Source organism: Panthera pardus, unplaced genomic scaffold (assembly GCF_024362965.1).
Source record: "Panthera pardus isolate Hobbes unplaced genomic scaffold, ASM2436296v1 HiC_scaffold_8, whole genome shotgun sequence".
NCBI lineage: Eukaryota > Metazoa > Chordata > Mammalia > Carnivora > Felidae > Panthera > Panthera pardus.
In genome coordinates, this window is record NW_026527013.1 from 81190182 (window position 1) to 81215523 (window position 25342).

Sequence of the window (25342 nt, forward strand, 5' to 3'; positions counted from 1 at the left end):
AAGGACTGCGCGTCTCCCAGGGGGCGCACTGGGGTCCGCCGCTGTCCGGAGGCGGGCTGGCCCTCGCTTCGGCCCGGGCCCCGCCCCACTAGGGCCGAAGCCCGCCTCCTTCCCGGCTGCCCCGGGCGGTAGGGGCGTGGAACTTCGGGAGCAGCCCCGGCCCCTCCCCCCCACCTCTCCCGCGGTTGCCGGGGCAACGCCGGGACGCGCTAGCCCTTAGCTCGGGCTCCGCGCCTGGTACGCGAGGCGCGGAAAACAGGCGGGGAGTTTCAGTGTGGCCTGTGGTCATGGCCTCGCTACGCACTGCCAACTCCCGGCTGAGGAACTACTTCAAAGAGAACTACATTCCTCAGGTCTGCGAGGTACTGGAGCCACGTGGCGGCGGAGTTACCAGAGGGGAGAATCCGAAGATATCTGGGAGGAGCTGGTGTTTAGCCGCAGAGGGAGCGGAGGGATTCTGGGGCGGAATGGGACAGGATGAGGTTAGCCTTGAGCAGGGTGGCGATCTGGGCTGAAGATACAGATCTGAAAGGAGAGGACAGAGGGAGGTGATGGTGGCTGAAAGGGGGGAATGGGTGACCTAACTCGGGGAGAAAGTACAGGGTCCCGGGGCAGAAACCCCAAACTCCAAACTTTAAGGTTTGGGCGCATGGGGCGCGAGAGGGGCCTGAGGACAAGAGAAGTGCGAAAGCAGTGCCCTAGAAACAGAGGAGGAATATCCGAAGAGTGTGGCTTTATGAAGAGAGAGGGCAATAGTGCCACCTAAGGTGAGGTATAGTGGATTTGGCACACGGTGAGCCTGGGGTTTCAATGGAGTGGTGAAGGCAGAAGATAGAGACCTCTCGACGGAAGGTAGCCGGCCCTTTGTGAGGGGAAAGACCCCACCACCGGGATTGCCTTAAACAGCAGACTGTTCCCTACCCCCACCATTATAACAGGAAGGGAGGAAGGAGGACAGGAGAGGGTGGATAGGTTTTGTAGTTTTGGGGGTAGGAAGCCAAGAAAGTTCTGTGGTGACTTCCATTTTCTCTACAAATATTTGGTAAGATATTTGCTAACAATTATATGTTTGGGTGGAGTTGGAGGCTGCAGAAGGGGTTTTGAGCAGAAATAAAGTATGTGGAGAATGACAGAGAGAGAGGTCTAGCTAGGGAAGGAAAGAACCAGGCAGTATTGAGAGGCCCGCTTGGGATAATAACTCCTATACAGTTGGGAGTGCAATTTGGTACAGCCTTTTTGGATGGTAATTTAGACATATTGTTGATCAAACATTTCATTTCTAGGGATCCACTCTAGAGGTATACTCTCACATGTACCCAGAAAGCTGTCCAAGGATATTCATTATAGTGAAAATCATAAAGAACTTATATATGAATGAGAGAATGGGCTAGTATATAAAGTATATGTGTACCTTTTCAAAACAAAAGCCCTCCAAGACACATTTAAAAAGAAGGGGGAAAAATGCAAGTTGTCCCAGAAGTGTCTACAATTGACTCTACTCATATATTTATGTGTCCATATCTATCTACAGTTAAAACAATAACGCATGCATAGAACATATTGCAACACTATTGACAGCAAATGTTTGTTTTAGGAGAGAACCCTAATTTTTTGTTCTATATAGATCTGTATTGTTTTAGTTTTTTTCTGATGAGTTTGATTCATGTTTTACTTCAATTATATTTAAAATATCTGGAGAGCATGGTACTCATCTTCCCCATTGTGTGATTTTTCTTAAGCAGCAGTCAGTAAACCACATGTAGATACAGAAATAAGAGTTGATTTCAACCAGGATAGGTGTTTGCCAGGCATATAGTATGGAAGGGCAGTGGCAAAGGAACTAAGCTTTTCAGAGTGCCTGATGGGCCAAGGAACTGGGTGGGAAATGAGAGTAGGATGTGAGATTGATCTATGGGCAGAAAGTGAAGGTTCCTAAGGAGTGAAGAGGTGTAAAGGGAGTAATTGAGTGAGGGAACTGGAAAAGTAGGAGGTAGGGATCAGGAAGTGGAATATTTGTATTTAAGATTTAGGGCAGAGTGATGACTCAGTCCAGGTTGGCTGTGGAGTAGGTAGCAGAAGTGGACTTGAGTTGAGGGTCAGGGAACATCAGGGAAGTGATAGCCTCTCCTCATCTTGCTCTCCACTTGCCATAACACTCAGAAGCTGCCAGAGTAATCCCTGGCTCCTCCTTTGGGTAAAAGCATCCTTTGCTCACCAGCCTACCAGGTTGCTTTGCTCCCAGAAGAAAGAGGCCCTCAGAAGTGCCCTTGGCCTAAGGTGACATTCTCATGACTCTCAGGAGTCCTTCACTCACTTCTGCTACCATGTTACCAATAGGCGCAAGAGAGCAGTTTTCTGGGGGCTCACACTCCCACCTTAACTTGGTTAACCCACTAACCCCAGGAGACTATCAGGATAAATCTCATTGTGCCTTATATTCCTGCACAGCTATTCATCTAATCCAATTTGCCAGGACTGGCTATTTTCCAAAACCCATCTTCTACAAGCTTTGGAGTGTGTGTGTGTGTGTGTCTGTGTGTGTGTGTGTGTGTGTGTGACACACACACACACACACAGACACACACATATACACACACATATTATCATGGATTCTCTGTGTATTTAACCTCTTCTGAACTTCACCTACCTATCCTAAATAAAACCTGGATATCATTTCCCTGAAAACCCTCGCATGGAAGCTGATTTAAAACAAACAAAACAAACAAAACAAAACAAAACAAAACAAAACAAAAAAAAACCCCTGCTTCACTTACTGGGCTACTGATTCTAATTGATGACGGTTTTCATCAGTTTTAGAAAATTGTGGATCATTTCAAACAATGCTTCTACCCAGTTCTCTCTACTCCTTCTGGGACTCCAATCATAAATATGTTAGGTTTGGTTTTTTTGTTCTGTTTTGTTTTTTCCCTATTTTTCTCTTTGTACTTGTTTGGATATTTTTCACTGATTGTCTTTAAGTTTATTGATTCCGTTTTATGCTGTGTCCAGTCTACTGTTAAATATATCAAATGAGTTTTTAATTTCAAACAGTGTGTTTTCCAGTTTTAGAATGTCAGTCTTTTTTTATACATTCCAATCAAAATTCTGCATCTTTTTATCCATTTTGTCTACCATTTCCTGCTTTCATTAATATGTTGTTATTTTAAAATCATTGTTAAGATGAACAACTTAGAAGTCTCACGGAATGGGGTGATTGTTTGAAACTGGGTTATGGGTACACAGGGGTTCATTATACTCTTGTTTACTTTCTCTGTGTTTGAAGTTTTCTATAATAAGAAGTTACAAGAGAGTAATGGCTGGGTGTTTTTTCTCATAATGTATGTAACTAGGGATGGATGGAATAATAGGTTTCATTTGGCTGTATAGTCATTTTCTATTTGCTGTATCAATTATCCATTGCTATGTAATACAACTATAAAACTTAGTGACTTAAAACAGCAGGAATCATTTTGTTTGCTCAAAAATCTGAATTCTGATAAGGTTTTTCAGTTTTTCTCTGCTCCATGTGGTACCATCTGGGGTGATGGACAGGGGTTAAAGGTCCACTTTTATTTTTTAATTTAATTTAATTTAATTTAATTTAATTTAATTTAATTTAATTTAATTTTGTGTGTGTGTGTGTGTGTGTGTGTGTGTGTGTGTGTGTGTTTGCCACTGTGCAGACTATCCCCAGCAAGCCCATGGGCATAGAGACTTTCTCTGATTACCTGCCTCCAAGCCATTATTGCTGTGGGACATGAGACAATGATGGCCCTTGAAGTTATCAAGGCATAAGATAAGAAGTCATCCCCTGCCAGCAAGGTCCCAAGTCAACGGTATTGAAGCATGTCCTCTGATCCACTTTTAAGATGGTTTGCTCACATGCCTGGCCAGCTGGTGCTGGGTGTTGGCTGGGAGTTCAGCTATGTCTGTGAGCCGGGAGGCTTGGTTTCTCCATATGGGCCTCTTCATGAGCTGCTTGGACGCCCGCACAGTATGGTGGCTCAGTTCTAAGAGCAAATGTTTCTTTTTTTTTTCAACTTTTTTTTTTTTTTTTTTTTTTTTTTGGGACAGAGAGAGACAGAGCATGAACGGGGGAGGGGCAGAGAGAGAGGGAGACACAGAATCGGAAACAGGCTCCAGGCTCCGAGCCATCAGCCCAGAGCCTGACGCGGGGCTCAAACTCACGGACCGCGAGATCGTGACCTGGCTGAAGTCGGACGCTTAACCGACTGCGCCACCCAGGCGCCCCTAAGAGCAAATGTTTCTAAAGAGAACCAGGTATGTTCAATTCAAGTTCATTAGGTAACTTATTTTTTTTTTTTGAGCGACAGATTATGCTCTTGACACCAGCCAGCCTTTTTTTCTTAGGGGATGGTAAGTGTGGTAAGCTAAGGAGGGTACATTAGATCATTCCATCAGCAAATATTTGCTGGGCATCTACCATGTGTTAGTAGAAAATACCTCAATGGCTTTAGCCACTTGCAGCTGTGAATTTGAAGCTGTTTCTAGCCCAAACTTTTCTCCTGCATTCTCTGTGCATTTGTCTATTTGGGTGTCCTATAAATACATACATTAAAGAAATAAAAATAAATAGGTGAAGTTAATTTAAAAAATTGTTAATGCTTATTTATTTTTGAGAGAGATTGTGAGTGGAAGAGGTGCAGAGAGAGCTGGGACAGAGGATCTGAAGCAAGCTCCGCCCTGACAGCAGAGAGCCTGATGCAGGGCTCGACCCACAAACTGTGGGATCCTGACCTGTGCTGAAGTCAGACCCTCAGCTGACTGAGCTAGCCCCGGTGAAGTTAATTTTAATATATTTTAGAAAAACAATCTGTCCAGAATATTATCATTTCAACATGGACTCAATGTGAAATCACATTATGTCTTAGAATTGGATGTGTATTTTACACTTACGTCCCATCTCAATTTGGACCACCATGTCTGAAGTACTCAGTAGCCATGTGTAAATAGTAGCTACTATATTGGACAATGCAGGTCTAGAATGTATTTACATATTTAATAAATCAAGGAAAATTACCCCGACCCAGAAGTGATCACTGTGTCTCTAAGTAAGTTTGTTCTTTTCAAGAGCACAAAGCTTCTGGAACTTCAGGGAGAGTCTGAGTGGCACAGTGAGGGTAGAGGGGCTATAATGGCCAGTCAGCTTGGTGACTTACAACGATCAGTGGAGTCACACATAGGACAGCTATTCTCACATACACCAAAGGAAATTGATGTCTAGGTTCAAATCTTCAAGAATCACCATAATTAGATTTTATTGTGAAAATGAAAGAAGTGATGAGAGCATTCTATCAACTGAATGTTGGGTCTCCCCAAATTCATCTGTTGAAACCTAATGTTCCATGTGATAGTATTTGGAGGTGGGGACTTTGTCAGTGATTAAGTCATGAGGCAGAGCCCTCATGAGTGGGATCAGTTCCCTTATAACAGATGCCCCACAGAAATCCCTTGCCCACCTATGATGTGAGGGCACTTTGAGAAGATGGCCGTCTATGAACCAGGAATCAGCTCTCACCAGGCACAGGATCTTCTTGTACTTTGATCTTGGACTTCCCAGCCTCTAGAAATAAATTTCTGTTGTTTGTAAGTCACCCAATCTATGGTGTTGTATTACAGAAGCCCTAATGGACTAGGAGACTAGGTCATGGACTAACTGTTGAAATGACTTATTTGTTTTAAATCACAAAACGCTCTATATCTGTAGCTGAGAAGGTCTCTAGGGGAGACTGGGGGACATGAATGGAGATTCAACAAGTGGCCTTGCTTCTGTCTTTCTGAATTTATCATTCCTTTGGGGTTCTCTCTTTGGACACTGATATATCTGCCTCCCTAATCCTATCTAAATGAAGTCTGTCCCAATAAAGGACAAGTAAAGTGTATGCAAAATCAAAGATGGCTAGTGTCTTTGTCTGCTTGGGCTGCCATAACAAAGTACCATTACACTGGGTGGCTTAAACCACAGAACTTTGTTTTCTCACAGTTTTGGAGGCTGAAAGTCTGAGACCAGTGTGCCAGCATGGTGAGGTTCTGGTGATGGCCTTCATCCTGGCTTGCAGGTGGCTGTCTTCTCACTGTGTCTTCACATGGCAGAGACAGAGAGCAAGTTGTCTGGTGTCTCTTTTTATAACAGTGCTAATCCCATCATGAGGACCCAACTCTCACAACCTTACCTAACCCTAATTACCACCCAAAGGCCCCATCTCCAAATATCATCACAACGAAGACATGAATTTTGAGGGAACACAATTAGCCCGTAGTGGCTAGTAAATGTAAGAAAATTAACCCCACTGACAAAAACAAAATGTAGATGAAATGAATTACTGTTTTCCACCTGTCAAATCAAAAATTTTATTATTCTCTGTGTTGGCAAGGTAAAATGGACACTCACATTGGCTGTTAATAAGAGTGTAAATTGATAAGACGTTTTTAGAAAGCAATTTTGAGATATGTATGAAGAGCTTCAAGACGCACCTTCTGATTCTATATTCTTCTAGAAATCTATCCTGAAAAAATAGAGATGAAGATATGTACATTTCATCATTATTAATAAAAATTAATATTATATCCTATAATTTTTAATACTGGGAAAAAGTTAGAAATAACCCAAGTGGCCAACCATTTAGAAATTATTAAACATTTATGGTACTACTTTTTTTCTTCTTCTTTTAAAAAAATTTTTTTAATCTTTATTTTTGAGAGAGAGAGAGAGAGAGAGAGACATAGAATCTGAACTAGGCTCCAGGCTCTGAGCTGTCAGCACAGAGCCTGATGCAAGGCTCAAACTCACAGATCGTGAGATCATGACCTGAGCCGAAGTCAGACATTTAACCAACAGAGCCACCCAGGCACCCCGGTACTATTTTTTGCAATAGATTATCAACCAACCTCAGTACACGATGGTTTGAGAATTTTGGGGAGACATGGAAAAATGTTCACAACATAATGACCAGCCAAGGAAAAAAAAAGATATACAAAAAAAAAAGAATATACACCAATATATAATCCTGATTTTAATGTGTACAATTATCATTTTAAAATTTAATTTGTTAAAAATATATGCACTGAGGAAAGAAACTAAAATTTTTCTTAGAGGTTATTTCTGGTTGGCAGGATGATGGTTGAGTTGTATTTTCTTCTTTGTATTTTCTCTGAATTTTCCAAATTGCATAGATCACATGTTATTTTTATAGTCAGAAAAAAATGTTCATATATTAACTGAAATGCTGGTCTAACTGTAGTAAAAATGCCCCCTTTTTTGCTTTCCCATACTATTAGCAAATAAACTAGAAAGCAATAAAGAAAACACAGGGAGCATAAAAGCGTTTATTACTGGGAAGTGATGGTTTCTCATCCCAGGTACAGCTGGTTGGCCTGTTGCAGACCTGCGTCTGGTCTCCCTGGATTGAGCGCCCTTTTGCCTCAGGCCACGTACATGAGGTCTCCTGGATACCCCATTTCCTAGATGGGCCAGTCTCTGTCCCAGCTAGCACTGTCATAAAACCCTCTTCCTCAGGTTCGGTTTCCAGATAGCCCTGTGTGTGCCTAATTGCATACTGACAGATTTCCAAAGGTTTGGTTTTGTTTTCTGTTAGCAGAATCCCAGGGTTCTAACGACTCCTACAAGGAACACTGTATAGCTGGAGAAAGGGCATCGGGAAGAAGAGAGCTCGTCTTCTTCCCCTTATACACTCACCCTACAACATCAAAGAGCAGCTCTGCTTTTATCTGGATATATTTTGGGATTCCCATGAGGTTGTTTTGGGTTTTTTTTAAGATTTTTTTTTTCTGACTAAAAAAAAAAAATGTATTTGAAATCACTGTGACCAATCACCATAGTTCTGTCAGGAAAATGATCTCTTCCTTCATGGTTCATGTTCTCATGTGTCTTTTCTTTCCCTCATGGGCAACCAGTATCTAATATGGCTTCCATGCAAACCTACATGTATTGTTTGTGCAAGAGGTACAAACATCGAGATACAGAATGGCTGTGGGTTTTGTTTTTTTAGACCATGGAGTCAAGTACTTTGTAAACTTTAATTTTAGGTTTGAAGTAAATGAACTAATTGATCAAATACTTGGAAATCTGTGCAATAAGAGATTTACTCTCTACATACTATTTTTAATTCAGGAAAAATATATTTTAGAAATTCCACGTTTTTAAAAAACATCTGCATGTGGACACTCAGAGCCTGCACCTAGATAGAATTGTGGGAAAACTGAGTATTGTCTTCTGATTTCTCACTCACTAGATTCTCTCTCTGAGATAGTTCTTAGAATTCTGAAATACTTCATCCCACTACTGTTGGAATCTCCTTCCTTGGAAATATTCCTTACAAAAGACATTTGTATTTTAAAAGGTATTAAGATAGCAATACACAATGAAGCCTTATTATTTTTGAGAGAGCGAGAGAGAGAGAGAGAGAGCACAAGCGGGGAAGGCAAGAAAGGGAGGGAGACACAGAACCAGAACACAGGTTCTGAGCTGTCAGTACAGAACCTGATGCGGGGCTCGAACCCACAGACCGTGAGGTCATGACGTGAGCCGAAATCGGATACTCAACTGACTGAGCCACCCAGTGGCCCCAACATTGGCAATAATATTTAGAAATCCATTTCTTCTTCAATTTTCTACTAGGCAGAAGTCAGCATGGTCCCAGGATGGGTGAGATACTATGGGTATAGTGTCTACCAAATTAGTAAACAGCTGTACATAGCAATTGTCTCTGAGAGCAGAAAAGTGCTCTGCAAATTGTTAGCTCAGATTTCGGTTTAACATTTAGTTTGCAAAACTAGATATTCCCAGCAGAGGGCGTATTTAAGTTACAAATCAAAATTTTTTTTGCAAAGTTTTCTATTTTTAGAAATAAGTGGTTTTTTTTTTATTTTTATGATTTTTATTCATCTTTTATGCTTTATATTTCTTTCATGATAGCTTCCAATTTGTATTTTGAGAATATTGCATTTATTTCTAAATTACATAGATTCTGTTACCGGGGATTTTTTTTTTTTTTTTTTTGGAGTTTATTTATTTTTGAGAGATAGAGACAGAGTGTGAACAGGGGAGGAGCAGAGAGAGAGGGAGACACAGAACTCAAAGCAGGCTCCAGGCTCTAAACTGTCAGCACAGAGCCTGATGCGGGGCTGGAACTCACGAACTGTGAGATCATGACCTGAGCTGAAGATGGATGCTCAACTGACTGAGCCACCCAGGCGCCCCTGGGGATTTTTTTTAGGAACTAATTGCTGCAAATATTTACTAGAGATGCAAGAATCAGGAATTATTGAATATGGAGCAAGAGACCGCCAGCCAATGCAGGAGAGAAGGAACTGATCTATTAACTCCTTTTACTGGACCTTGGGGATAGACGTATCTTTTGAGGGCAGTTGTTTGCTGCGTTCCCTTAGCCCAGTCAGCCAACTCACAGATGCATTTCCAGAGGCAAATTTGTGGAACACTTAAATAACCAAAAAGTATACAATGATTATTTCTCCAGTAACAGTTTACTTATTTAGGGATTAAACAGCTGGTGACCACCAGCAGGTATCAGAATCCATTGTCTTGCTCTCACCTCACGGAGACTGGGTCTCCTCACATGTCCCACCTGCCTTAAAACCCCTCAGGTTCTAGTGTTGAGGGACATCTTCTCTCGCTGGTGTTCCTCCTGAATGGCTGAAGCCAGCTGACCCTTTTAAATAATCTTCAGTATACTTTGAGTTATAGAGTTTCTAAAATAAAAAATTGACACCTTCTATTTAAATGTCAAGAAGACACAGAAACTCTTTTGTTCTCAAATTGTTAACTTAGTAACTTCTGTAGAAACTGATTAAGAGTTCCCCTCCAATGACACAATAGCATGCCAACTCCATTTCTACCATAATGGGATGGCAAGAATTTGTGAGATGTCACTTGGAGCTTGTTTGCAAGGGGAGGGAGCTAGAAGCGACTTTGAACAGAGACTTAAACCTTATTCCTAAGAAAAGGGGTTTCTGTAACTGTGTGATTCTGACATTGCATTTTTATTTTTTTTTTATTTTTTTATTTTTTAATGTTTATTTTAGAGAGAGAGAGAGAATGGGGGATGGGCAGAGAGAGAGGGAGACAGATTTGAAGCGGGCTCTGCGCTGACAGCAGAGAGCCTGATGTGGGGCTCAGACCCACAAACTGCGAGATTGTGACCTGAGCCAAAGTCCGACGCTCAACCGACTGAGTCACCCAGGCGCCCCTGACATTGCATTTTTAAAAGCAGTCTCATCTTGGGGTGCCTGAGTGACTCAGTTGGTTGAATGTCAGTCTCTAGATTTTGGCTCAGGTCATGATCCCAGGGTCGTGGGATCAAGCCCCATGTGGGGGTCCCCACTGGACATGGTGTCTGCTTAAGATTCTCTCTCTCTCTCTCTCTCTCTCTCTCTCTCTCTCTCTCTCTCTCTTCTCTCTCTCCCCCTCTCCCTCTGCCCTTTCCCCACTCATGCACATACATGCTCTCTCTCTCTTTCTCTAAAAATTAAATGAAAAATTAAAAATAAATAAATAAATAAAAATAAAAGCAATCTCATCTAAAACAAATAAGGTGAAAACTATATGTTGATTTTTCTACCATTAATTTAAAAGAAGAATGTCTTTCTAGTTTGCATAAAAATAAAATATTTCAAGGGGAGCATGGGTGGCTCAGTCAGTTTAAGGGTCTGACTCTTGATTTCGGCTCAGGTTATGATCCCAGGGTCCTGGGATGGAGCCCCATGTGGGGCTATGCGCTGGGTGTGGAGCCTGCTTAAGATTCTTTCTCTCTCTCTCTCTCTTTTCTCTCCCCCTCCCTTCCCTGAACGTGTTCTCAGCATGCACTCTCTCTCTTTAAAATAATAAAAAAAAATGAATAAGGGAACAACCAAATAATAAATGAATGAATGAATGAATGAATGAATGAATAAATAAATAAATAAATAAATAAATAAATAAATAAATAAATATTTCCAGATAGTTAACGTGAAAAAACCCCTCGAGTTCTGGAGGAAGATATACATGCAAACAATTTTGCATGAGTGCAATGCTATGGGCACGGGAGGAGCCCTGTGTTTGTAGTTTAAAAACCTTCTCACTTTATGTACCACCTGGCCCTACTTTGCCTCATCTGTGAAATCCAGAAATAAGAACATAACCTCTAAAAGTCAAGGTCAACTCTAGTGGGATTTTGGGAAGCAAAATGAACTGTGACTCTCTGATGTTTGGCTGTCTGCGACATTTGGCCATGTGACTGGTCTTGCTGGGGTTTGCTTCTGAATGGCCTAGAGAAGTCTAGAGGAGAGAGGAAGACCCTGTCCCAGGTCCCAGTATAAAATTCTGGCTATGTCTGCTTCTCTCTCATCAGAACCCTTTACTCCAGCCAAACTGGTCTCTGCCCCTGAGGTGTTGCTCTTGCCAAGAGAAAGACCCTATTTGCAAACCATCTGCTCAGTACTTGCTACCTGGAAGTTTCTCCCACTGCCCAGGGCCTCACAAGGCTTTTGTAATCACTTTATCTCTGTACTGGGGAAGCAATTGATTTTTGCATTGCTACTTAGGCCCTTAGTATATTTTACTATATTTATCTGCAGTATCTGGAAAGTCAAATAAGTCTTGCTCCCTTGAGTATCTAAGTGTCTCATAGATAATTACTACTTTGCTATTTATATTTAAACTATTGTTCTATCAAGTTCTCTCTCCTAATCCTTTCCCCCAAATGTATTTGTTCTAATCTCTTCCATCAGGCTTGGTATAAAGTCAATCTCTCTGTCATCACACTGGCCTCTGAATGGTACAAGGGAATAGTTTTGAATTTCTTTTCTCTTTGGTCAAGTATTTGGCTCTACAGGAGGTGATGATTATCAGTGAATGGCTTGTTACCATAATCATCTATGGAGTGTTTATTTTATACTAGAAACTATTCAAAATACTTTTCATATATTAGCTCATTTAATTCTCATGATAGACCTATGATATGTGTACCTTTATGATATGTATAGGGAAGGAAATAAGAACAGAGAAGTAATTGTCAGAGCTTCCCCACTGGGAGATTGCAGATCCAGAATTTACAGCTAGTGGAACCCAAGCACTGCATTATCTTGCTCCTGGAAAGATGGATGGTAGTTGAAAGGAGTAGAAACAATGGTCCTGGATAAACCCATGTTTGTCATCAGTCCCCATACATCTTTCAGAATATTTGAGAAAGACTGGGGACTGAGTTAGACAGAGCCAAAAGCAAGTGGAAGATTGCACAATTATTTTGTGAAAATACAAGCTTCAGAAAGCCAATTTAGATCTTTTTAAGTCATGGTGTTTTTTGTCCTTGATTGTGTAAGTTTTTACTTAGAAACCTAGCGATAATAATTGCTAATTAATAATAATTAATGTGTTTTTGACAGCCAAACATTCATCTTGTGGGAATTTTGCATAATTTTGCCTCTGCAAAACTAATGGTTTTGCAATTTTTATTTTCATTGGGCGGAAAAAAAGCTAGTGATTCACTAATTATGTTTTCTTATTGGCAGATAGCTATACGCTGTTTACACATTAATATATAAAGCCTTAGCCTATTTTATTTTGCCCAGTGGGAAACTGAACAATGAGATATCTTGTGCAAAAAGTGAACATTTGAACTATGCTAGTTCCATATGCCTTTATTATCATTCCAGAGACTTTTCCTCTCACCTTGATTTGACTTCTGCAAGATAACTTTTCAGGAGAAGTAGTTTCCTAATCTGTGGAACTTAGAAATATAAAGAAGTAATTTCTTGTATTCATTAATCAGATCCCAACTTTCTTAAAAATCACCTCAAGGCACCAATCCTCAGACTTCAGTGTGTAGAGGAATCACCTGGGGAGCTCATCAAAATGCAGCTTCCCAGGCCCCATCTTCAGAGACCAATTCACTCCCCAGGTGATTCCAATGCAGATATCCTCAGGGTGCCAGAATGGAATGCAGGATGTGGTAAGTGCGGAATGGAGAAACTCAGCACTCTGGGGACTCAGGCACAGCAGTGCCAGAAAGCAGATGGGCCTTTCATGGGACTATTCAGGGAGCTGTCTGAAGTCTGGCTTCCACGTAATAGAAGACTTCCGGCCTTGGGTAACAGAATGCTATTCATATCCATCTTGCAACTGTGGTGAGAATCACTGACCTCCTGTGCAATTATATTCTGTAGGTCTAGGGGAGAAAGAAGTCAGTCAGCAGATGGCTAAGTGCTCACTGTGAACATCTGGGGTGGGGCTCGGTCAGGAGGCAGAGCTGGAGAAGGAGAGACATGTAGGTCTAACCACTTTGCCGTAGTCTTGAGGGCTGGGTTCTCAGCCTGCAGCCTGCACACTAAAAGGGGGACATGGAGCTAATTGCAAAGGGAGAACTATGTTGTGCAGGGTCCAGTCAGGGGAAATTATCCAATTTCTTCCTTCTGGAAGAACACTATGAGAACTGCTAAGAGACTAAGGCAGGACTTCCAGGCCTGGATCTGCTGACACTTGGTCCATGGAGGTGGGAAGATCCCTGCATGACCCAGTGGGTGAAATTACTTTGTTCACAAGTGAGTGAGCAGGAAAAAAGCCAGTGAGAATAGGCCCTCTGTAAAAGAACGGCCTCTCCACCTCCACCCCCAGTCCTGCCCCATGCACACTAGACCCTGCCTGCAGGCAGTGAACCAAAATGGCAAAGAGAAATGTCTAAGGAGGATTCCAGGTGGTTTCTGTGGGATGTGTGCTGTAAACTGTTTTCTCTGCCTCAAATGGAGAAATATTCTCCATTTTGGGAAAACTCAATGCGGAAAGTAAGATGGCAACAGCTTTCTGAGTTCATATATGTACTTTAATTTTTTTTTTTTAATGTTTATTTATTTTGGAGAGAGAGAGAGACAGAATGCGAGTGCGGGAGGTGCAGAGAGAAAGGGAGACACAGAATCCGAAGCAGGCTGCAGGCTCTGAGCTGTCAGCACAGAACCCGATGTGGGTTCAAACCCACAAACCCAAGATCATGACCTGAGCCGAAGTCGGACGCTTAACCGACTGAGCCACACAGGCGCCCCTCATATATGTACTTTAAATATCCAGATCCAGTAAGCCATTTGTTTCCCACCTTTGTGAACTATGCTACAAGCTTGCTTTCTTTCTTCTTTCTTTTTCTTTCTTTTTCTTTCTTTTTCTTTCTTTCTTTCTTTCTTTCTTTCTTTCTTTCTTTCTTTCTTTCTTTCTTTCTTTCTTTTTTAAGTTTTATTTATTTAAGTAATCTCTACACCCAATGTGGGGCTTGAACTCACAACTCCAAGATCAAGAGTCACATGCTCTTCCAAATGAGCCAGCCAGGGGCCCCATAAGCTATAATTTTTCAAATATATGTTCTGTAGATGTTGTGAATGATAAAATACAAATTTTTTAAAAAGACTCTTTGAATTTGTAATAGATTTTGAGGGTGGATTTTCTCAATAACTTTTGTGGTTGGGTCTGAAGAGATTTTTGACGTTAAAAAGGAGGACTTCATACTAAAAAGGGGTAGACACCACTGATCAAAATATCACAACTGTGTCTTCAATTTGACTCCAAAATACCGCCCATCGAATGTAAAACACTGAGCAGCAACTCCATTGTGTCATTTACAATGGATTTTTTTTTAAGTAGTAAAGGTGAAACTTCATTTGTTAGACTTTTAACAAAATATGAACACTGGATAAATAAAGGAGTGTCTATAAGGTACGCTTATTTAAAAAACTGTCACATTGGGGTGCCTAGGTGGCTCAGTTGGTTGAGCATTTCACTTCAGCTCAGGTCATGATCTCATGGTTTGTGAGTTTGACCCTCACATCTGGCTCTCTACTGGTAGAAAAGAGTCTGCTTTGGTCCTCTATCCCCTTCTCTCTCTACCCCTTCCCACCTCTTGCTCTCTTTCTCAAAAATAAATAAAAATATATTTAAAAAAAAACCTATCACTTTATTTGATTCTGTAATTGTAGGAGAGAAACCTATTTGTTGCTTAGTAAGAACATGCACATCCAGGGGTGCCTGGGGGGCTCAGTTGATTAAGTGTCCAACTTTGACTTAGGTCATGGTCTCACAGTTTGTTGGTTCGAGCCCCACATCCCGCTCTGTGCTGATGGCTCAGAGCCTGGAGCTTGGTTTAGATTCTGTGTCTCCCCCACCCCTCTTTGCCCCTCCCCCACTAGTGCTCTGTCTCTGTCTTTCAAAATAAATAAATGTTAAAAAAAAAAAAAAAAAGAACATGCACATCCAGAAAGAGTGATTCTGTTTCATTTTCCCTAGGCTCTGTTATGTGGCCTACTTACTACATGTCCTGAGGATCCACTGAAATATTTACAGAAAATGATCATTACTATAATGGAAAATGGTCTCGAAAGTCTTCTCTGGTGAGTATTGTTTTGCTTTATGGTAGGGAGATATTTTATTTTGAATGTAAAACACTCACTATAGAGTACCAAAAGAAGTCTTCTAATCTCAGGATGGTTAAGGAATCCCTCCATAGGCTTTTTTAAAATGTTTATTTCTTTTTGAGAGAGAGAGAGAGAGAGAGAGAGAGAGCGAGTGGGGCAGGGGAAGAGAGAGAGGGAGACACAGAATCCAAAGCAGCTCCAGGCTCTGAGCTGTCAGCACAGAGCCTGACGTGGGGCTCGAACTCACAGACCGTAAGATCATGACCTAAGGCCAAGTCAGACACTTAGCTGACTGAGGCACCCAGACGCCCCCTTTCATAGGCTTTTAAGTCTGAAAGACTTCAATAGGAACAATTTCCCCACTGGTTCTTAACTTGAGAAATATAGCCCTCTCTCATCAATAATGTGCTTGTAGGGCAGTTATTTCAAGTTGGGGATGAGGAAAAAGAGGCATACTCTCTTGGGGGGCACAGCAAAATCTGGAGGAGGGGGTGGTTGACAAAGTCCTGCAGTAGGTTTTGATATACTTCTCCCAAGGGGAGGTGTCTCCTCCTTCCCCTCCCTTCAACTCCACCCATAGAATCATGGATTCAAATCACTGATTTAATTATGGAACTAACTACTATGAAATGAAATGTTTGACTGTGTTTTATGATTTTATCAAAGGGATATGTGCATTGATCCATCAATGAGGCCAAAAATTCGGAGGTTGTCTGAAACTTACATGGAACAACTTTTTGGACTGGATGATCAACTGGTCAGTATTAGTAATCAGACATTCTAAAATATACATCCCAAGTTTTGATGGAAGTTCTCAAATAGATTTTAGATTTTATAAGATGTATGAGGTCAAACTGTTTTTGAATTGGGGACACTCAGAGAAGTGAAGGAATATCACCCCCCCCCAACACCCTGCACACAGCCACATTCATAGTAAACTTCCCAAATTTCCAGAAGTATTTAACAGACATTTATTCTTCCTCTTCTGATAAAATCTTTCTATTATATTTTTCCCATTCCTCTTTCTCCTTCTCCTCTCCTCTTGCATCTTTATAATGATAAAACCAACATTATGGAAAGCTTTAAATGAGGATATTGTCCTTCCTTTCTAATCTACTTCCTTCTGTATTCTATCCCTTCTCCATTCTCTTTGCCATCTGCCCAGGGATTATGCTCATAAAGATATGGCCAAACAACGAGAGCTAACTTAAAAGCCAGACCGATTGTTAAAGAAAGGAACAACCAGCTCTAACAGCTGGTTTTGATCCTGTACAGAGGGCAAGGAAGTAATTCAGGACACGGAGACTTTTAGAACAAAGACTGTGTATCTGAGAGAAGCTAAAATAGCAAAAGGCATGTGGGGAGAGAAATGCCAACACAAATTACATGTGTGTGGGGCCTTGTGTGATACCTCCAGATCCCAGGCTGGTGTCTTGGTAAACGTAGGCAGGGCTTGGGAGCTGCTGGTGAACTTGGGCGCCAAAAAGTGAAATCGAAGCCTGGGTCAAGGTGGATGCTGAGAGCCAGGATCAATCTGAAGCATAATTTGGAAGGCTGGGTGGAGGGTCACACTGGATCCTACTCAGTGGTCTGCATCAGAGAGACAGAAATAGAGGGACAGGATATTTCTGCCAAGACTGGGATGATTCTGAGTACCAATACAATGGGAAGAACCCACATGTCCAATCCTAGCTGATCTGTGTTGTGGTGTCTGGGTGTCTTAATGACTTCACTTTATCAGCCATAGAACTTTATCTACTATGAAGTGCAGGTGTCTGCAAACTGTGTTCTCGGAGATGTTTGGGGGCCACCTCAGTAGCTGAGGGGGAGCTCCAGGGGGTGGGGATTCAGGGTCTTTCACCCCCACCTTACACTCTAGAACAATTCCACTTTGAATATAATGTCATATGAAAAAAGCTTAAACATCATTGCTAAAAGATACTAAAATTATTAAAAACCACTGACGCAGAGGGGTGAACCTTGTCAATATTTTGAAAGTGATTTTGTAAAATATAATCAGATTATGTTCAATATCTAGCCAGAAGCCTAGAGAGAATCTTTTAAAGAATTGCACAGAATTCTGAGACACCATAACAACTTTAAACCTAAAGTTTTATTAGAAAAAGAATTCTCAGAGATATTTCATGATGTTGAAAGTGCAAAGGATAAAATACAGGAAGCTCATGCACATTTAGAAAGGAGGATGACAATTCATACGTATAGAAAAGATGTCTTGCTTCATTTTATAAAGTAGGAAAAGTAGAAACTAGATGTGACTTCACAAAAGGTAAATCTCTAGGTGCCTATGATTGCTTTGTTAGAGGGCTCAGCCGAGATTGAATATGCATTAATTCATTTCTCCTTCACCCTCAGAGGACAATGAAAAATTCTTTTTTTTTTTTTTTTTTACAAAGGATAAGACACTTTAATCCTTAAAGTTTCCAGTATTTTATTTTATTTTATTTATTTTTAACATTTATTTATTTTTGAGACAGAGAGAGACAGAGCATGAACAGGGGAGGGGCAGAGGGAGAGGGAGACACAGAATCTGAAACAGGCTCCAGGCTCTGAGCTGTCAGCACAGAGCTCGACGCGGGGCTCGAACTCACGGACCGTGAGATCATGGCCTGAGCCGAAGTCGGACGCTCAACCGACTGAGCCACCCAGGTGCCCCAAGTTTCCAGTATTTTAAATTATAGTATACTAAATAAATATCAGCTTTGCTTTTTTCCCCCATTTTTCTTTCCTATAGTTTCATATACAGCTATAATCACTGATGAGCGTTTTTAATGTTTTGACAAAACATTTAAAATATACATATTTTTTAATGTTTGTTTATTTTTGAGAGAAAGAGAAACAGAGTGTGAGTGGGGGAGGGGCACAGATTGAGGGAGACACACAATCCGAAGCAGCCTCCAGGCTCTGAGCTGTCAGGACAGAGCCTGATGTGGGGTTCGAACCCACAAACTGTGAGATTATAACCTGAGCCCAAATCAGATGCTTAACCGACTGAGCCACCCAGGGGCCCTGACAAAACATTTTAAAGATCACAAACAATTGTAATCTTTCCCATTATTAAGATTGCTTTGTAGGGGGACCTGGGTGGCTCAGTGATTAAAACAGCCAACTTTGGCTCAAATCATGATTTCCCGTTAGTGAGTTGGAGCCTCGCTCACATCAGACTCTGAGCTGCTCAGAGTCTGGAGACTGCTTTGGATTCTGTGTCTCCCTCTCTCTCTAACCCTCCCCTGCTCATGCTCTGTCTCTCTTTCTCTCAAAAATAAATAATAAACATTAAAAAATTAAAAAAAAAAAGATTGCTTTGTATTGTCTCAGCATGCTTCTGTCTCCACACTGTTCTGCCTATTTATAACAAAGTATTTGTTTCTATTTGTGCAAACAGAGAAAATTGAATACAGGAAACTGTGAGCAAGCCACATTGTTAGAGAAAAAGTAGGAACTGCTCTCATAATAGTAAATAGAAAGACAGTTTAACTATGTGTTCCAAGATGAAAGAATCAACCATTGTCAGGAGGAAACTAACTTCACAGACTTGATTCTCATTTCTTAAGAAATGAAATCTCCAGATGGGTACTGATTACAAGAAGAAAAGACTTCTATAATATTAAAAAAAATCTTTTTATCATGGAAAATTTTAAACATAACACACAAGCAGAACACCATAATGATTCCTCATCATCTAGCTTCAATGACAGTCAACATTTTGCCAATCTTGTTAATTATCTCCCCTTGTCCTTTTTTTTGCTGAAGTATTGGAAAGCAAATCCCAGGAGTTATATTATTTTACCAGTAAATACATCAGTGTGCATCTCTAACAAAAAATGACATTTTTAGGGAACATAGCACAGTGCCATTATGTATGTAATGAAATTAGCAGTAATTTCTGAACATCGCATAGTGCAGATTATATTCAGATATATATATTCCATATTCAGTCCATATTCGAGTTTCCCAAATTGTCTCAAAAATACCTTTTTAAACATGACTCTGTCAAATCAAAATCCATATGGAGTTCACATTGCACTTGGGTATCATATATTTAATACTTCTTGTAATAAACTTTCTTATTTCCCATGCCACTCATTTACTGAGGAAAACATCATTTGTCCTGTAAAATGTCCCACATTCTCATTGTTTCCTCTGGCATCATTTCATTTGTTCTGTTTCTTGTATTTCCTTCAAGTTTGTAGTTAGATCCACAAACTTGATATTCAGGTTCTTTTTTTCCCCTTTTTTTCTCTTGGGGACAAGAATAACTACATGGGGAAGGGTGGTTCTTCCTAGTGCATCACATGGGGGTGCACCCAGAAGTGTGGCAGACCCACTTTTTATCAATCTTGATTCTTCTAGACATTAACATAATTGCTTATTAGTTTCATCTTACAATACACGCATAATGGTTTTGGAATAACGATACTACAAGATCACTAACGATAAAACTACTGAATGTAGTTTACGAAAAGTATGCAATTCAAAAGAGTTATGCAATTTTTTTTTGCCTTTAAGATGTATATATCCTATCAAATATTTTCAGTAAAAATACTTTTTTTGTTACCCCAGATACTTATTTTTTTGTGTGTGCCGATGGCCATCTTTTTTTCTCTTTGATATAATTATGCTTTTCCAATTATGTATAACATTACTGGCAATAAAAACAATAAATGATACAACAAAATGAGTGTTCAAAGAATCAAAACAATAAAATGAGTGTTCAGAGAAGTATTGCTTCTATTCCTGCCTTTTTCTCCTTCCTATTCCATCCCTGTTTCTAAGTATCCAATGTTAGTAGGCTTTGGTTTATTTATTTAGTTTTTCCATTGTTTCTTTTTGAAAATTATGAGCACATACATTGTATTCTTTTCCCATCAACTTCTTACATTGAAGTAGCAGACTGTGTGTCGCTTTTTCTCACTTAATGTGTCCTAGAGATCACTCCCTTTTAAAATGATGCTATGGCTTTTAAAATGATGGTATCATAGGGAGCACTGTGTAACAAAATCCTAAAATCTAAATGAAAGATGTGGACTTAAAAGTCTTACTGATGTAACAAAGTTTAACCATGAAAAGGAGACTTAACCTTATGACCCCAGTGGCTAGGTTTTAACCTTTTGGGAGAGGCCAGCAGATCCTATGCCTCAAACAAAAATCAACTGGTCAATAACCACACCCTCTACCCTTCCTGGTTTGCAAAAGTATCCTTTTCCTTTTAAAATTTGGTAGATTACTCTTCCCTGAGAAGGCATCAAACTAAGTATTACAGTAACCTGGAAGGAATAGAAATAATGAAGATATGAACTGGATTCATGTTGTTTACTTTAGGATAAATTTAAGTGTAAGGTAAGTAATAATAGTTAATGATAGAGCGTTTTTGTATGTTTGTCCACTATGTGTGGCATCTGAGAGTTCTAAAGAACATTTTTATAAGTTTAAATTGTTTCAGGGGCGCCTGGGTGGCTCAATCAGTTAAGCGTCCGACTTCAGCGTGGGTCATGATCTCACAGTCCATGAGTTCGAACCCCACATTGGGCTCCACACTGACAGCTTGAAGCCTGGAGCCTGCTTTAGATTCTGTGTCTTGCTCTCTCTATGCCCCTCCCCTGCCTGCACTCTGTCTCTCTGTCTCTCTCAAAAATAAAATAAAAACATAAAAAAAAATTAAAAAAAAATGTTTCAGGGACTTTCTTAAAATTTGTAATAAACATTTACATGTTTAAGGAAAACTGATTTTTCAAAGTTGTATTTATTTAAATGTGTTTATTAACACTTAGAGCCCTAAAGTACAAATATCAATCAGTGTCTGTCTCCAGGCACAAGAGCCCAGTGGGCATTAAAGAATCTTTCAATAATTTGCAGAAGATAAAAATAATAAGAAAATTACTCATCATGAAAAATCCAACACTTTACCCACATCATGGTACTGTTATAGACACTACTCACTTTTGCATTAAAGACATGGTTTCATTTTAGTATTTTTGTTATTACTATTAACTTTTCCAGACCATGAATAATAAAAATATCAGAACTGGGAGGGATTTGAAGTAATGCCTTCAACACATATTTATAAACCCTGTTCGGGATGTCATAACAAAATTCTACAGACTGGGTTGTGGTTATCAACAACAGAAGTCTGTTTCTCCCAGTTCTAGAGGCTGGGAGGTCCAAGATGAAGGTGCTGGCAGATTTCGTGTCTACTGAGAACCCAGTTCCTAGTTCATAAACTGCCATCTTCTTGCTGTTACTTCATATGGCAGAAGGGGTGAAGGAACTCCCTGGAGTCTCTTTTATAAAGGCACTAATCCAGGGTGCTTGGATGGCTCAGTTGGTTAAGCGTCCAACTCTTGATTTCGGGTCAGGTCATGATCTCATGGTTGGTGACGCTGGCAGTATGGACCCTGCTTGGGATTCTCTCTCTCTCTCCCTCTCTCTGTCCCTCTCCTGCTCATGTTCTGTCTCTCAAAATAAATGAATAAACTTAAAAAGAAAAAGAAAAATATAAAGGTACTAGCCCCATTCATAAGGGCTCTACCCTCAGGAGCTGGTCTCCAAAAGGCCCTACCTCCAAATATTATCACACTGGAGATTAGGTTTCAACATATGAATTTTAGGAGACGCAAACATTCAATCTATAGCAAATCCCATACTATTTTGTTAGCATTCTACGATGATGCTATGTGGGATATTAATGAATTCATGAATGAAGTAAAGACATGTACTTTAAAATATGATGAGGGCACCTGGGTGGCTCAGTTGGTTAAGCATCTAACTTCGGCTCAGGTCATGATCTCACACAGTTCATGAGTTCCAGCCCCACGTCAGTCTCTGTGCTGACAGCTCAGAGCCTGGAGCCTGCTTTGGATTCTGTGGCTCCCTCCCTATTTCTGCCCTCCCCAACTTGTGCTCTGTCTCTCTCTCTCTCTCAAAAATAAACATTAAAAAAATTTTTAAAAATATGATGACATGTTATGATAATTTAATATATAATTCCTTGATTCTTGGATTAACTGAGCAAAAAATGGAATTGTTTACCAGAAGAAAAATTTTGTTATACTAAAAACCAAAAATTATAATATGAAGTTAATGATTTACCTTTATTTTTTGTTTGGTTCTTATCAGAGTCCTAATATTATATTAAGTATTTCAAATATCACAGAAGTAAAACTTTTTTTTTTCCTATTGGCATTATTTGAATGCATTAGTTTTCTCATATATCATAAATAGATAGTATCTAACAAAGTTAAAAATTAATGGGGACCAATTACTACTAACATTAAAGAGCCATAAATTGAGTATGTTTGTAAGTTAGCATTCATGGTTTGTAATGGTATTTCTTTTTTTTTTTCTTTTTTTCATTACAAAATTTTCCAGGTCTCACCAGCCTGGGGTACAAGTAGAGCAATGTTGATAGTAATATTCCAAATTTCACTGCCTCTAGTCCCTAGCTCACAATTGCAGGAGGTTGGTTTCCCTCAAAATTCCAACCAGTTCTATCTGGGAATCCCAAAGCTGTCCCGTGTGAATTCAAGAATTCCTCTTAAGGTCTCTGTCTCAAGCCTGTTGGGCTGCCTGAAGGTGAAGCCGTAGTGTGGGTGCTCTTGACCTGAGAGCTCTGAAGTCTAACTGAGGTGGAGCTCTAGTCTTTTTCCACCATAAATCCTTAAAATGCCAAAACAGTGCTCCTTTCTCTGTTGCTCTACTCAGACCATACCTAGAGGTCACACTGTTTGAAAGAGATACTTTTATAAAGACCTCGAATAAGTCAAGCTTGCACTTTAAGACTCATTCCACAAGCGTTTTACCTGCCAAAATGGTACCACCATGTGCCAAGAACTTAAAACTTCCATGCTCCCACTAGCTTTAGAATGAAATGCTTCTTGATAAAATTTTAAGTGGAGGGATTGCATTATTTCAAAATTTGGCATCATGTAAGATGTTTGTAATATTTTTATCACATTATTTCAGATTTTCAAAACTTAAAGTTACACAAAATTGGATGCCACTGTGCTGTGGGTGCCACACGGAAGTGGAGGAAATGCCTTCTCTCATTTTGTCTTGTACAGAAGTGCCTCAGAGGAGCAGTTTGTTTGGGTTTTGCCTCCAGTCTCTTCTTCCTTAAAGCTCAGACCTCCAATCCATGGGGCTGTGACAGGAGCTATGCAGCGCCCTGTCCCCACTCCTCACTTCTATCATTCTTCCAGATGATAGAAGAAAACTCTCATCAAAACAAATTCACAACAAAAATATTTGAATTGACTTCTAGAACTTTCTCTGTAAAAATACATTAAAGATACCCAGAAAAGTGAATTCATCAGATTTAGCCAGAGACTATGCCTTATTTGCCCTTCATAGTCATTAAATGTTGAAAAATATGTAAAAGGAGAATGAAGAAAAAAGTTTCATATAAAGTTTAATGAAGAGTTTCATATAAACCGAGTCATCAGTGCTAACGCATGACCCTTGTTTAGACCCTAGTTAGACCCTAGTTTGAACAAACTAACTATTTAAGATGTTTGAGGGAATAATTCCAGAGATTTGGATATGGAGTGGGTATTAGATGATATTAAGCAATTATTGTTAATTGTCCAAGGTGGGATAATGGAATTGTGGTTGTGAAGAAAATGTGACTATACTTTAGAAATAGACACTAAAATTTTTGGTTTATATACTTTATATACTACAAAGAGAAAAAGCAAGTATAGCAAAATGTTGACAATGTTAAATGTAGACTAGGGGGTGGTAGGTATTTATTCTAATTCTCTGTACATTTGAATTTTTTTACATAAAATATTTTTAAGACTATTTAAAAATTTTTAAATAAAAATTTAATTTTTTTACATAAAATTTTTTTACATAAAATATTTTTAAGACTATTTAAAAATTTTTAAATAAAAATTTTTAAATAAAAAATTAAAAATTTTTAAATAAAATGTTTAAATAAAATTTTTAAATAAAAAACATTAAAAATTTTTAAATGTTTATTTATTTTTTAGAGAGAGAGAGAGAGAGACAGAGACAGAGTGCAAGCAGGGGAGGGGTAGAGAGAGGGAGACACAGAATCCAAACTAGGCTCCAGGTTCTTAGCTGTCAGCATAGAGCCTGATGTGGGGCTTGAACTCACAAATCACGAGATCATGACCTGAGCTGAAGTATGACATTTAACTGACTGAACCATCGAAGCGCCCCTTTTTAAAACTATTTTTAAGAGTTGAGTTGTATTATGCTATATGCAGTATCTTTTTAAAAAGGGATCAATATTCTATTTTACTTCTTTTATTTTTCTTCCAAGCTATACAAAATGTTTCCTTGAAACTAGTGTGTTAAGTTGAATGTACTTTCATTGAATCATATTGTATTTCATTGGAACTCAGTTTAAAACAGAGAGCCTTAACATGAGGGATAAGACATATTCTCAGTAGTAATAGTGACTCATCATAGGAATAATTCCTATGGAGGTGGGGAGTGAGCATGAGTATTTTACAAAATTTCATAGGAGATTCTAACATTCTGCCCTTTAACTTTCAAAACCATCTCTCATGGCAGAATTTTTTCTTTTATTTCCAGACTCAAAGCTAATCTTATAACTGTACTCTTAGAAATTGTGTGGCAGTCCACCTTTTTTCTCTCCTCCTTCTCTTCTGTTATCACTCGAAAGTCTGTGTGTAGAGGACCTTGTGGGAAATTGGTGGACGTGGTCTGTGAGGGCCTGGAAACAGAGTTCTCACTCTGAGGCCCTCTATACCAATGTCAATTACTTTTTTCCAGCAACTTCCCCACAGTCATTGCTTGAATCCTTTACTCTCCATTTTTAGAAGCCAGATGGCAGGGAATTGGCAGTTTTCCAAGGAAGTAGGTTAGTCCCTATAATATTTGTTGAGCTCCTACTCTGTGCAATCCTATC

The 25342-nt window shown here is 39.7% G+C and overlaps 2 protein-coding genes across 2 annotated transcripts in view; one reads left to right on the forward strand and one right to left on the reverse strand.

Moving 5' to 3' along the window:
- The first annotated feature begins 5 nt into the window (after positions 1-5).
- The window catches only part of FBXL13 (F-box and leucine rich repeat protein 13), a 210685-nt gene continuing 185348 nt past the window's right edge, over positions 6-25342 (forward strand). The window contains exons 1-3 of the mRNA XM_019451264.2: positions 6-362; positions 15299-15402; positions 16093-16183. Of these exons, the coding sequence (XP_019306809.1) occupies positions 288-362; positions 15299-15402; positions 16093-16183 (270 nt within the window). The 5' untranslated portion in view covers positions 6-287. The remainder of the gene's footprint in view (positions 363-15298; positions 15403-16092; positions 16184-25342) is intronic.
- LRRC17 (leucine rich repeat containing 17) overlaps positions 16803-25342 on the reverse strand; it is a 117321-nt gene continuing 108781 nt past the window's right edge. The window contains exon 6 of the transcript XR_002080479.2: positions 16803-17016. The gene's annotated coding sequence lies outside the window, so the exon portion shown is untranslated. The remainder of the gene's footprint in view (positions 17017-25342) is intronic.